Genomic DNA, 13,911 nt, shown 5'->3' with positions numbered 1-13,911 from the left:
TCTTGTCTTGTCACAGTAGGCCAAGTGGGAACTTTAACAAGGGTCTCTGTCTTCAGTTTCAGTAGTAAGAGCAGAGGCCCATTGGAGAGCCTGAACTTCCACCCTGTGAAGCAGTAATGATGTGCCCCTCCTCAACTACGGTGTCTCTAGAGACTGGGCTTCCATACTCAACTTGTATAATTGAGGTTTTGCCTCTTGTTTCAACAGTGTAATTGGAGAAGTCTGTTCAAGCAAAATGCAAATAATATCAAAAGTCTTCACACACAGTGTCTCAACTATTCAGGGTACAAATGGAAATCATTATCATATATAGAACCAATGATACTGCATCTTGTATAAGAAAAATCAATCAACAAAAGACAAAATATATTAAAGCAGTTCTCATAAGTGCTTCAGTGAGTAATCATGGATAGGTTACAGCATGAAAAAAAAGCCAGGGTTTATTAATAAAGAAAGAGTTCCAGCAAAGAAGTAAAGATCCTGAAAAAGCAAAATAAAATGTACAAAATTGAAACATAACTTGTTTTTATTTGCCCCACAGAGGCAGCATAAATCCTCATTGCGTCCATTATAACATGGGATGACACTATACCCCCAGAGGGTATTTTATCCACGCAATGAAATGCTATGTCTAGAAATAAATCTGCTTACTTTTTGGCATCTGATCCTTGATGAAGATGAAAGAATATTTCAATTAAAGAAGCATAGTGTTTTGACAAATAGCAGGATCAGTTGGCTTTTCCTAAGCAAAAACAGGAATATATACCTAAATCTTAAGTCTTATGCATAAGTTATGCATAACATATATAAGTATAACATTTAGGTTATAAAACTCATAGAAGGAAATCTAAGAGAAAAATCTTCAGAACCTGGAGTTTGATGAATAAAGATTTTTTAGACCTGATACTAATCTAAGATCCATAAATTAGATTACATTAAAATTAACAACTTTTGCAAAGCGAAAGATCCTACTTAGAAAGTGAGACCACGTGGCTGGTGCCCAGTATCTGATAAAAGTTGAGTCATATAAAGAGCTCTCAAACTCTAGCCATAAAAGATGACAACAGTTCACTGGGACTGGGCAAGACATGGACAGACAGTTGACCCAAAATGATACCTGGGTGGCGAATAGGTACAAAAGAAGTTGTTCGGCAGCACTACCCTTTCAGGAATTCAGGTTAGTATCACAAAGGACAGCACAGTGAAAATAATGACAACCCCAAGAGCTGATGTCAGTGCAGACAGTGGGGCTCAGGCTTTGCTGGTGTGATTCTGGAATGCAACAATGTAGCATTCCAGAAAATTCCTTGATAATTTTTGAAGAATTATACCTACCACTTATACTACAACCCAGTTGTCACACTTTTAGATACTAATCCTAGGAAAATAAACAGTGTTTACCAGAAACAAGGGGATAAGAAGTCTTTGATTCCCTGGAACTGATGCCACACATGACACCCTATTCAGCTCCCCGGAGGCAGGCTGGCTTAGAGCTCCCTGTGGGAGCCATGTTGGTCTGCATCTTAAGGTGATCATCTCGCCTTGGTCTTCCAAATATGAGCCACCTCTCCCAGCATGAAACCAAGAAAAATATGTTGTTATCACTATTTGAGGTTCATTTGTTATTAGCTTCTCATGTCTACATTCAAACAGACCAATAGAAGCATCCAAACAAAGCTCCCAGACTACCAGAGACTGCTTCATTAAGTAGCCGTGTTTTGTTGCCATTGCTTTATTCAATCTTTTTTTTAAAACTCATTTTTATTGAGCTCTACATTTTTCTCTGCTCTCTTCCCTGACTCTCCCCTCCCCTTCAGCCCTCTCCCAAGGTCCCCATGCTCCCAGTTTACTCAGGAGACCTTATCTTTTTCTGTTCCCCATGCAGATTAGATCTATGTAAGTCTCTCTTAGGATCCTCATTCTGCCACTCCTCCTTTTAAGAACTATCCTCAGGTGAGATTCTACATTTTTTCAGTTGCTTTCATGTCACTATCTTCTAGTTGATAGTTCAACTTTAAATTTATTGTATATATTAAAATATTAATTCAGGTGGATTTCTGATAAAATAATTTAGGAATCAATTATAGAAATTTTATTGCCCATACATCTTATTTACTTAAATATATTTTAAATGACATGTAAATTTGTTTGACATTGCCATGTGTAGTAACCAATATTTTTTTAAACTTTCAAATTTAGGATATTTCTCATTACAAGAAAATGGCTTTTCAAAAGAAGAGTGGAAGCACACAGAAGAGTTTGCATGCAGTGGTCCCTGCCAGAGGTAAGAGTGTAATAAAAAAGTAACAGTGTCTTTATCAATGTAATCTGATTTTGTAAATTATGAACAATATTATCTTTATTTAGTTAACAGAGAAAAGTGCAAAAATATCCCTGCCCAAAAATCCAGTAGCAACACTGTTTTATTACGAGAACGGATTATCTCCTTGCAGCAACAGAACAGTTTGCTTCATAACGCCAGGAAAGCAGCAGAGTCATCTGCTAAGGAGTATAAAGAAGCCAACAAGAAACTCCTCCACCAACAGCAGGTATCCGAGCAGCGATTTCAGACCAGCAGACAGACAATAAAGGTAAAGAGAATGTTGAGACTGAGTTATAATAAATATGCAGATCATATGGATATTTTATTTTACATGGGGTTTTAGTTCCCATATCTGTTAGACATACGTACAAGTTTAAAAAAAAATCTGAGGTATTAATCTAGGTCCTATCACCTTAAATTGTCACATGATCCCTCATGGAGTCACAGAACTGCATGTGGGGGCCATGATCAATTTGGTGGCAGTAAAAGGTTCATGTGAGCTCTGCTCATGTTGATTTAGAGAGCAGTATCCTCTGGTGTCCTTCGTCCCCCCTGACCTGTCATCCACTATTTCTGCCTCCTCTTCAGGGGATTTCCTGAGCTCTGAGTGGAGGGATTTGTTGGAGACATCCCATTTAGAGCTGAGTGTTCCAAGGTCTCTCATTCTATCTCCACAGGATTCTCTCTCTCTCTCTCTCTCTCTCTCTCTCTCTCTCTCTCTCTCTCTCTCTCTCTCTCTCTCTCTCTCTGTGTGTGTGTGTGTGTGTGTGTGTGTGCCTTTATTTGGTGACTGTTGTTTTTCTTTCTTAGTGGGTGGTTATATTTTGTTTTCTTCAGTCTGAGTGTTTTGTTATATTGGTTTTTTTTTTTTTAAGAAAGAACTTCAAGTTAGATGAGTAGGGAGGGGGAGGTGATATGGAAAGACTTGGGTGAGAGGAAGAATATGATTAAAACAAATTTATTTTATAATTGTTTTAGATAATAAAAATACTATAAAAGACCTAAACAACCTACTTCTAAAGCCAAACCTTATTTTAATAAAAATGTGCAGCAATTAGCAAAAACTAAAAATGAAGATGTAAGCTCTCTACTGTTCCAGTGCCTGGCCTGTCTGCTGCCATGTTCCATGCCATGATGCAATGGACTCTTAACCTCTGGAACAATGAGCCCCAAATTAAACATTTTCTTTTATAAGTTGCATGGTCATGACATTTTGTCAGCAAATCCAAAAAAAAAAAAAAAACTACAACACTATTATTTCTTAAAATTTAAGAAGAGATGCTTCTAAACTAGAACCTGAAAAACAAAATTTTCACCCCAGGCTATTGCTGCTAAGAACTCAACTGTAGCTATCTGAATGGCCACAGGATTCACATGCAGCCTGTGAGAATAAGTATTGCAAATGTACATGGCTACTTTTTTAATAATCATTTTTATCTTCTCCAATTTCTTGAAGAATCCTTCATTCCCCTACTCTGAGGCAGATAAATTCTGTAACAGCATATTTACTTATCAGACTTTTGCAACAGTCTTAAATAATGCAGTTCAATTTTTAGGATTTGAGTTTTTAAATTTGTGATATTTCTTATTTAATTATATTATCTATTTAATATTAAATTTGCTCAATCAAAACTGAAATAAAAGACTATAGTGAAGTGAGAGATCCTGGAACATGGCCCAGTCAGCAAATGCCTTGGGATTTTAGGTTATTCTAGCATATAGAATATATATCTCAAAATAGGCTAGCAAACCCTTGAATCATAAAAGTGTCAGATTCTATGAACCTGCATTAAAATTTCACCTATTGTTTTGATATCTTTGTCAGTATTTCCTAAATGTATATTTTTGATAATTGTTTATATACCTTTTGTCTGAAAGGTTGGAATTGGTAAACTACTGGCCCTTTTTTCTGTCAGGAATTATAGGATTTTAAAAAGCTTCATTGTCCTTGGATAATCTTTATTTAAGCCTCTAGTAATAAAAATGTAGAAAACAACTCCATGATTCTCATTGCTCACCCCCAAAGTTTCTTTTACTTTATACCAGTAGATTGTGTGGTACACAGTTTTTGTAAGCTATTCAGTTTATATATGTCAGATTCTCTAGGGCCATGGCTTTTGTCAGATGAAGCATTTTTTATTTTGAGGCTGATGAAACACAGTGCGATTATTGATCTGTGCATGACATAGCCTGTCTCTCTCCTGGCAGAGTGTAGCAACATTTATCCAGGAATTTGTGAAATGTCACTCGGATCATGTTCGCAAGGTAAACTGTGCAAAATCCAGGATCTGAGCTCAGAATCCATGTGGAATTGGACGTGACTGTCTTGTTCCTATGTCCGATCTTCTAGATGAACTGAGTGATATTTGTTAACAGAATATCTGGGTCTGATTGTTAGGGACCATTATGATTACTTAGAACACTGTGTGCTAGAAAATCATGCTTTTTATATTCTGTTTTCACTTCTGATTTTACAGAAGAACATACAGCCTGAATAGTATCAACTTAAAACTTCATTTTTGTTTATGATAAAAACTATGAGAGACATTGCAGTTATTTATTTACAGGAATATTTCTTCTCGGTAGTGATATACTTTCGAATACATTTGTCTCATTAAATTACCAATCTTCCTGGAAGGTGACAAATTAGAACATTTTTCTGACTATGAATTATGATATTTAGCTGTACTTACTATTTTGGAATTTGTTTGCAGCTTTATTCTGTTGCACAGGGGCTACATAAGATCCTTTGCATGCAGGCGTATAGTGCACTTTGTGTATATCCACCCCATACCCAATGCACACCCCATACACAGCCTTCTCTCTCCCATCCATGCCTCCTGTTTGCCCTCTTTGTTTCATAGGCATTTCACTCCGACTTTCAATGACTAAATATTGGGTTTCTTTGTGTGTATATATATATATAATATATGTATTATATATATATATATGAATGCTTTTATGTATGCTACATTTCAGATTACAATAAAAGTATCAATAAAGAATAAAATGTGATCCTTATTTCTCATTTAAGATACTAATATGAGAGTTGAATATGTGATGTGGGATTCCCCTCTCTGTGTGCTGTGAATATATTTTATTATCTTTGGTTAATAAAGAAGATACTTGGGTCTATGACAGTGCAGACAGAGCAAGGCAGGAATTCCAAGCAGAGATAAAAGAGAAAAATAGGTGGAGTCAGAGAGATGCCATGTAGCTGTTGAAGGAGACAGACACCTGCCAAAACCTTACCAGTAACCATGAGCCTCATGGTAAAATACAAAATAATAGAAATAGGTTATTTTGAGATGTAAGAACTAACAAGAAATATGCTTAAGCTATTGGCCCAACAGTATTGCAATTAATATTGTTTCTGTGTGATGATTTTGGATCTGGGTAGCCAGGAAACACATATGCAGCCTCTGTCAATATCCTTCTATGGTCTATGATGGAGTTGAAAAGCAGATAGTTATAGTTATACCATAACTAAGGAGTTATGGTAAAAGATAAATTAGATATAAAACTTTAGACTCACAAAGATAGGATAAACAATAGAGTATTTTCCTTAATTTGTCAAATGTAAATAGACTAAGTATTGTAACTATAATTCTTGCTTAAGAACTGTTTTGTTTTATGTAATCTTGCTATGCTAAAGTTAAAGCCTTCCTTTTTAATTAGACAGAAAACGGGAGGTGATGTGGGATTCCTGTCTGTATGCTGTGAATATGTTTTATTGCCATTGGTTAATAAAGAAACTGTTTTGGACAGTGGCTTAGCCGAATAGAGAAATGCGGGAATTCCAAGCAAATAGAGGAGGATAGAAGGTGGAGACAGGGCGATACCATATAACCGCTGAAGGAGACAGGTGCCCAGGAACCTTACCAGCAAACCGCAAGCCTAGTGGTAAAATATAAAATAATGTAAATGGGTTAGTTTAAAATATAAGAGCTAGTTAGCAATATGCTTAAGTGACTGGCCAAGCAGTGTTATAATTAATATAGTTTCTGTGTGATTATTTTGGGTCTGGGTGGCCAAGAAATGAACAGGCAGCCTTCATCTACAAATGTGTATCACAATTGAAGGAAATTATGATATGTATATATACATATTATTGTTATAGTTGTGCATATGTTCATATACAAAGTATATGTAAAGTACACGTATATGTAAAGATTATGGAGGGGGCAATCATTTTACTATCATTCTTTAGTAAGGGTTTTGAAGGAGGTGGCATTTGAATTGAATAATTTTGAAAGTTGTGTGCTTGAAGAAAACCATTAAAATAAAAGAAAACTTTAAAATGTCAAAAGGAGAAAGCAGTTTATTCAAAGTATTATTTCGAATGAGCTGCTTTTGAAATAATTTGAACCAATGTGGACATGAACCTTGCTATATAGACCAGGCTAGAACTCACAGAGATCCTGCCTCTGCCCCCAGATGCTGGAGTAATAGGCATTTAACTTCATGCCCTATTTTATCTGTCTTCTATTAGAATTCTCTTCCCCTTTTTTGAAGTGTGTGTACATGTATGTCAGTTTTTATGTGTATTTACGTGGCATGTGTATGCATGTATTTGGAAGCCACAAGTCATCTTCAATATTTTTTCTTGGGGTACTGCCTGCCTTGATTTTTGTTGCAGGGAGAGCAGGCCCTTTGTTTATCCTGGCCACCTGGCTAGTTTATACCCGAAATAATCACACAGAAATTGTATTAATTAAACACTGCCTGACCCATTAGTTCTAGCTTCTTATTGGCTAATTCTCACCTCTTGATATAACTCATTTCTAATAATCTGTATGTCACCATGAGGTCGTGGCTTATTGGGAAAGATTCAGCTTGTCTGAACTGGCAGCTCCATGGTGGCTCTCTCTCTGCCCTTCTTCCCAGCATTCAGTTCTATCTACTCTGCCTACCTATCAAAAGGCCAAGGCAGTTTCTTTATTCAACCAATGAAAGCAACACATAGACAGAAGAACCTCCTATACCAGGTTTTTAAGATAGTCTCTCTCACTGGTCTCAAACTTGCTGATAGACTAAGACTTGCCACTGGCTGGTAAGTCTCAAGAATCCATCTATTTTCACCAGCACCCAACCATTAAGTCTTTCTTTTTTGTATGAGTTCTGGGGATCAAATTCAAAGTTCTCCTGCTTTTAAGACAATCACCTTACTGAGCTATATCTCTAGCCCTCCTTGGTGTTGTCTAAAGTTCTTAGGTGTTAATTATGTGCAAGTGAATACTAAGAAAACAACCCCAAAAAACTTAGACAACAATGAGGATACTAAGAGAGACTTACATAGATCTAATCTACATGGGAAATAGAAAAAGACAAGATCTCCTGAGTAAATTAAGAGCATGGGGACCTTGGGGGATGGTTGAAAGGGGGAGGCGAGCAGAGAAAAATGTAGAGCTCAATAAAAAAAAATCAATAAAGTATCTCATAAAAAATAGAGACAGAATGTAAGCAACAAGATAGTGTTTTGTAAATTTCAAAAAAAAATAAAATAATTACAGAATAAAAGTACAGTTTTATTTTCAAAGAGTTTTTTTTATAGAGGTATAACTCAGTTTGATGAAAAAGTATATCTGAGAAGTTAAGGAAAATGTAAGCTCCAGGAGCCTAGCCCAGTGCTTGTCCGTGGATCTCTGCATCTGCTTCTGTCAGTGACTGGATGGAGGTTCTGTGATGACAATTAGGGTAGTCACTAATCTGAATATAGAAGAAGGACAGTTCAGGTACCCTTTCCACTATTGCTGGGAGTCTTAGCTGGGGTCATCTTTGTGAATTCCTGGGAAGTTCTAGCACTTCCCAGGGTAACCTGGGAAGTTAGGTTTCTCTCTAACCCCACAATGGCTCCCTCTATCAAGATATCTTTTTCATTGCTGCCCCTCTCCATCCCTCCCCCAACTTGGCCATCTTGAGCCCTCATGTTCCCATCCCCCCCCCCTTTCCTTCTACTCCCCTTTCCAGTTTACTCAGGAGATCACAACTATTTTCCTTTCCTGGGGTCCTCCATGTGTCCCACTAAGGGTCTTTCTTTTTATCTAGCCTCTCTGGAGTTGTGGATTGTAGCCTGATTATCCTTTGCTTTATGTCTGATACCCACTTATGAGTGAGTTTACCTTTCTGGGTCTGGGTTATCTCATTTAGGATGCTTTTTTCTAGTTCTATCCATTTGCCTGCAGATTTTATTTTCTACTGAGTAATACTCCACTGTGTACCACATATTTTTTTTTTATCCATTCTTCGGTTAAGGGGCATCTAAGTTGTTTCTGGGTTCTGGCTGTGAACATAGTTGACAGATGTTTAGTAGTATGATTGTACATCCTTTAAGTATATGCCTAGGTGTGATATTGCTGGGTCTTGAAGCAGATTGGACAGAGAGAGGGAGGAGGGATCATATGAGCAAAGGGGGTGGTCAAGATCATGATTGGGAAACCCACAGAGACAGCTGACCCGAGCTAGTTGAAGTTTATGGACTCTGAACTGACAGCATAGGACCAAACTAAGCCCTCTTGAATGTGGGTAACAGTTATGTGACTTGATCTGTTATAGGGTGGGTCCTGTCAATGGGACCAGGACTTATCCTGGGTGCATGAAATAACTTTTTGGAGCCCATTCCCTATGGAGGGATACCTTGCTTGGCCTTATACAGGGGGAAGGGGTTGGTCTTGTCTCAATGTGGTATAGGAGACTTTGTTGACTCCCTGAGGGAGGCCTTACCACCTCTAAGAGTGGGAGTTAGGAGGTGGGGAAAGGGGAGAGAGGGAAAACTGAGGCTGGTATGTAAAATTAAAGACAAATTATTCAAAGATACTTTCCAGATTTCTAATTAAAGTGACTAGAGAACTAATTGTCTAAGAATTATATTTTTTGACAGTAAAATACTGAAATATTGTGAGGTAAATGCCAAATTTTTGGATAAAATGTAAAAAAAATGTGGGAGAGAGAACAAGAGAGAGAGGGAGAGAAAGAGAGAGGGGGGGAAAGAAGAACACATCTAGGGCTAGAGACAGAGATAACTCAGTTAGTAAAATGCTTATCATGAAGGCATGAAGACCCAAGTTTATTCTCCAGAGCTCAGATAAGAAGCTAGACACACACATGCACATACACAAAATAAATAATTTTAAAAATTAAAAAAATAACTAAAATTTGTTAATTCATGTACAGTATATGATATGAAATTTGTGACATGGTTATATGAACTTTGTGTGGGAGATGGAAAAGCATAGAATTTGGGGAAAGTAGGGAATTCTGTAAGCATTTGAAATGGTTACTAATTAAAATACAAGGTAACTGAGAATTTCTTTATATGAGACCCTATGTAGCCACAAAGAAAATGAGAGACATGGCATATCGTTACAGAAAATCAATGATACAGCAGTAAAGTAACAACGGGGAAGAGGGAACAAACTGATAACTGGTATGTGGGACCACAGGGAAAGGATTTGGTCCATATGTCACCTGTGTCTTCCCAGTGCATGTCTGGTGTGCATTCTTGAAAATAGCTGCATAGGAGGTAATCAGAGGAAAAAGCAAGAGGAAAAGAAAAACAAACAAAAACCTCCAAAAGACCTCAGTGAGCCATAATGCGTGTGTGGTGTGACCTGAGTGAGCCATAATGTGTGTGTGTGGTGTGACCTGAGTGAGCCATAGTGCATGTATGGTGTGATCTGAGTGAGCCATAGTGCGTGTGTGGTGTGACCTGAGTGAGCCATAGTGCGTGTGTGGTGTGACCTGAGTGAGCCATTGTGCGTGTGTGATATGATCTGAGTGAGCCATAGTGCATGTGGTATGACCTGAGTGAGCCATAGTGCATGTGTGGTGTGACCTGAGTGAACCATAGTGCATGTGTGGTGTGACCTGAGTGAATCATAGTGCGTGTGTGGTGTGATCTGAGTGAGCCATAGTGCGTGTGTGGTGTGACCTGAGTGAGCCATAGTGAGTGTGTGGTGTGACCTGAGTGAGCCATAGTGCATGTGTGGTGTGACCTGAGTGAGCCATAGTGCATGTGTGGTGTGACCTGAGTGAGCCATAGTGAGTGTGTGGTGTGACCTGAGTGAGCCATAGTGCATGTGTGGTGTGACATGAGTGAGCCATTGTGCGTGTGTGGTGTGATCTGAGTGAGCCATAGTGCATGTGTGGTGTGACCTGAGTGAGCCATAGTGCATGTGTGGTGTGACCTGAGTGAGCCATAGTGCATGTGTGGTGTGACCTGAGTGAGCCATAGTGCATGTGTGGTGTGACATGAGTGAGCCATTGTGCGTGTGTGGTGTGATCTGAGTGAGCCATAGTGCGTATGTTGTGTTGTCTGAGTGAGTCAAAGTTTGCTTGTTTTTATTCATTGAATGGCTCAACAGTTGACAAAAAATGTTAAACAGAAAATTCAAAATAGAAAACCAAATTTAAAGATGAATGAAGCAATTTTTTTGCTAAAAGTAGTTCTTTTTAAAATTTATTTATTTATTTTTTATTTTATTTAATTTTTTATTATTAAAAATTTCCGCCTCCTCCCCACCTCCCATTTCCCTCCTCCCACTCCCCTCCCCTTCCCTCTCCAGTGCTAAGAGCAGTCAGGGTTCCCTACCCTGAAGGAAGTCCAAGGTCCTCCCACCTCCATCCAGGTCTAGGAAGGTGAGCATCCAAACAGGCTAGGCCCCTCCAAAGCCAGTACATGCAGTAGACTCAAAACCCAGTGCCATTGTCCTTGGCTTCTCAGTCAGCCCTCATTGTCTGCCACGTCCAGAGAGTCCGGTTTTATCCCATGCTTTTTCAGTCCCAGTCAAGCTGGCCTTGGTGAGCTCCCATTAGACCAGCCCCACCGTCTCAATGGGTGGGTGCACTCCTCGCGGTCCTGACTTCCCTGCTCATGTTCTCCCTCCTTCAGCTCCTCATTTGGGCCTTGGGAGCTCAGTCCAGCGCTCCAATGTGGGTCTCTGTCTCTATCTCCATCCATCGCCAGATGAAGCTTCTATGGTGATATGCAAGATATTCATCAGTATGGCTATAGGAAAGGGCCATTTCAGGCTCCCTCTCCTCAGCTGCCCAAGGAACTAAAGTAGTTTTTTCATGAAAGTTCTTAAGATAATACTCTGAAAAATATAAACTCCAACAAAACTTCATAAATTCTGCCTTGCTTTTCCTTACCTGGAACAAATTTATTATACTCTATTCAATGAAAGGTATTCTTTGCTAATTTTCTTAAATGTTACTTCTTAATTTAAAAAATGCATTTAAGTAGCATTAGCATGTTTATTTTACCAAGGTCCGTAATTGTAAAAAAGCTTCCATTATTTTTTAAACATCTGACTTTTACCTTCTCGAAGTCTCAAGGAGCTCTCCCAGGGAGTACGGAAAAGCTGTGTGCAGCTGCTCCTCTGGAGAACTCTGCTAGAGCAAATGGACACATGGGCAGCACCGTGGGACTGTTAATGTTGCTGCTGGTAAATTTGTGAAGGATTTTTGAAATTCAGTGATTTTTTTTATCAAAAAAACTTGTCTGTAAGGCTTAGACATATTGCAGTTAACTACTGACTATAATTAAAGTATTCAATCACAAGTATCAAGATTCTGTTCATAGTTAGAAAACATTAAGAAATGTATCATTTTCAATAATTTAAATATATAAAGTTGGAACTACAAATTCTAATTTTTAATCCTTAGGTTTATGACCCTTCCAAATTGGTAATATTTAATTTAACTTACTGTGAACTCATTCAGTACAATATAAATAAATTTAATATTCATATATTTCTGTATGGTTCAGGGTCTGATGAATGTAATTTAGGTTTTGAGTGAATTTATTAAGTATATAGTAAGCTAAAGAAAAAAATTAAAAGTTATTAGCAGTAGAAGCAGCAAATAGATAACAAAACATCATCAAATCCGGCACTTCCAACACCCAGTAGGAATCAGATGCCTTGTGGAGGAAGACATCTGGAGTTCTTTATTCAGAGTCCGTGGTAGAGTGGACTGTCCCCTAGTGTGAGGCTTCCAAGTAAAGTAACAATAACAGCAGAAAGGCAACATCAAATAAGGCATTCATAGTTATCTGCAGAGTGACTGGGGCCCTCCTGAAGCAGCCATGCTGGATTTCCTGGTGAAATATCAAATCAGGCATATATCATAATCAGCAGAATGATAGCAGCCTACCTGAAACAGCCATGGTTGAGTTCCTAGTAGAACATTCTGGGCAGAGCATCAGTCTGCACAGGTGAGAGTCAGCTCCTCTTTTCTGCTGCAGGAGTCTTTATGTCATTAGATAAACAGTAGTTAACCTCTGTTGGTAATTTCAGTTTGCCTTCTAGCTGTTCCTATACCCTTAGCTGATCACTACCCCCCTCCTATAGAGCCAAGGGACCAGCAGGTTCAGACAGGAAATTTTGTAGGACAGTTGACTTAAACATGTTTGTTCTGAAATGGAGAAACCAGCCCTGCTTCCTGAGTCAGCTTCTCAATGAGGTTAAACAGTATGGTAACTTACCATATAAGAACATTGCACTGTGTATACTCTCAGAGGTTTGCTGAGAAGTGTTAGCTTATGGAGCATGAAGTTCAGAACTATCACTGTTGACAATAGGTCTGATAAGATGGTCAGTGAGTCAAAGCTTTGTAGTGCTGCTGTGCACACCTGACAGCCTGAGCAGAGGGCAGAATCAGTTTCTGGAAATTATCTTCTACCCACATGCACGCATGCATATGAGCATTTAAGCATGCAAACACACACACAAATAAAATAACAACATTTTAAAATTATTTTAAGGACCCAGCAACATAGCTTAGTGATAGTATTTACCTAGACTGTCTAAGACCCTGCGATTAACCCTTGGTAGCAAAAACAAACAATAAAAACCTCTTTAAGCATCATAGCCATATTTCTTTTAAGGTTTAAGTAGAAATTAAATATTATGAGGAATTTGTGATTGTCTAGAAGCATTGACCTTTAGTCACAATAATATGTGTGGACATTAATTTCCTTGGGCAAGCCAACAAAGGCCTTTTGAATAATTAAATATAATAGAAATAAGTATTCTTGTAATACAATCCTACTTGGACAGAAAACCAATAATGTTTAATTTTTTTCATTTTTTTTTAAAAAAAGAAAACCGGAATTTAACTAGAGGAAAATGAGGAAATCATCAATAGATTTGAGTAGACATTCTAGAGTTTGATCTCCTCTGTGGCTGATAGCTCAGTCAATATAACCTCACCTAAAAATTTTGGTTGTCCTATACTGAAACAGTGTTAACATCACCCTAGAACAATTTTCATTTTTGTTAAATGATCATACACAGAGTTTAGTCAATGATCATGTGTGTGTGTGTGTGTGTGTGTGTGTGTGTGTGTGTGTGTGTGTGTGTTTGGGGAATTGGTACTTTTGTCCTTGCCCCCAAATAATTTCAATAACTGAAAAAATGTTGACAAAAAAGTACGAAACAAGTAGAATTAAAAATGGATGGGCATACAGTACCCTTGAGTACTTGGTCTAATTAGCTAAGTTTCCACAATAGAGGAAGGAGAAATGACATGAGAACAATGTGCTCAAAAAGACATCACATACCCAGATGGGATTGCCCTCCTCTTCC

The 13,911-nt window shown here is 38.1% G+C and overlaps 1 protein-coding gene across 4 annotated transcripts in view; it reads left to right on the top strand.

The window, feature by feature from the left end:
* Cntln (centlein) overlaps positions 1-13,911 on the top strand; it is a 250,041-nt gene that overhangs the window by 187,827 nt on the left and 48,303 nt on the right. For all 4 annotated transcript variants that reach the window (XM_038333679.1, XM_038333678.1, XM_038333677.1 and 1 more), the window contains 2 exons: positions 2,200-2,284; positions 2,368-2,591. In XM_038333679.1, the coding sequence (XP_038189607.1) occupies positions 2,200-2,284; positions 2,368-2,591 (309 nt within the window). The remainder of the gene's footprint in view (positions 1-2,199; positions 2,285-2,367; positions 2,592-13,911) is intronic.

This window comes from Arvicola amphibius, chromosome 6 (genome assembly GCF_903992535.2).
Source record: "Arvicola amphibius chromosome 6, mArvAmp1.2, whole genome shotgun sequence".
Classification (NCBI taxonomy): domain Eukaryota; kingdom Metazoa; phylum Chordata; class Mammalia; order Rodentia; family Cricetidae; genus Arvicola; species Arvicola amphibius.
The sequence above is the reverse complement of the archived record's forward strand: the minus strand, read 5'-3'. Positions and strand labels throughout refer to the sequence as shown.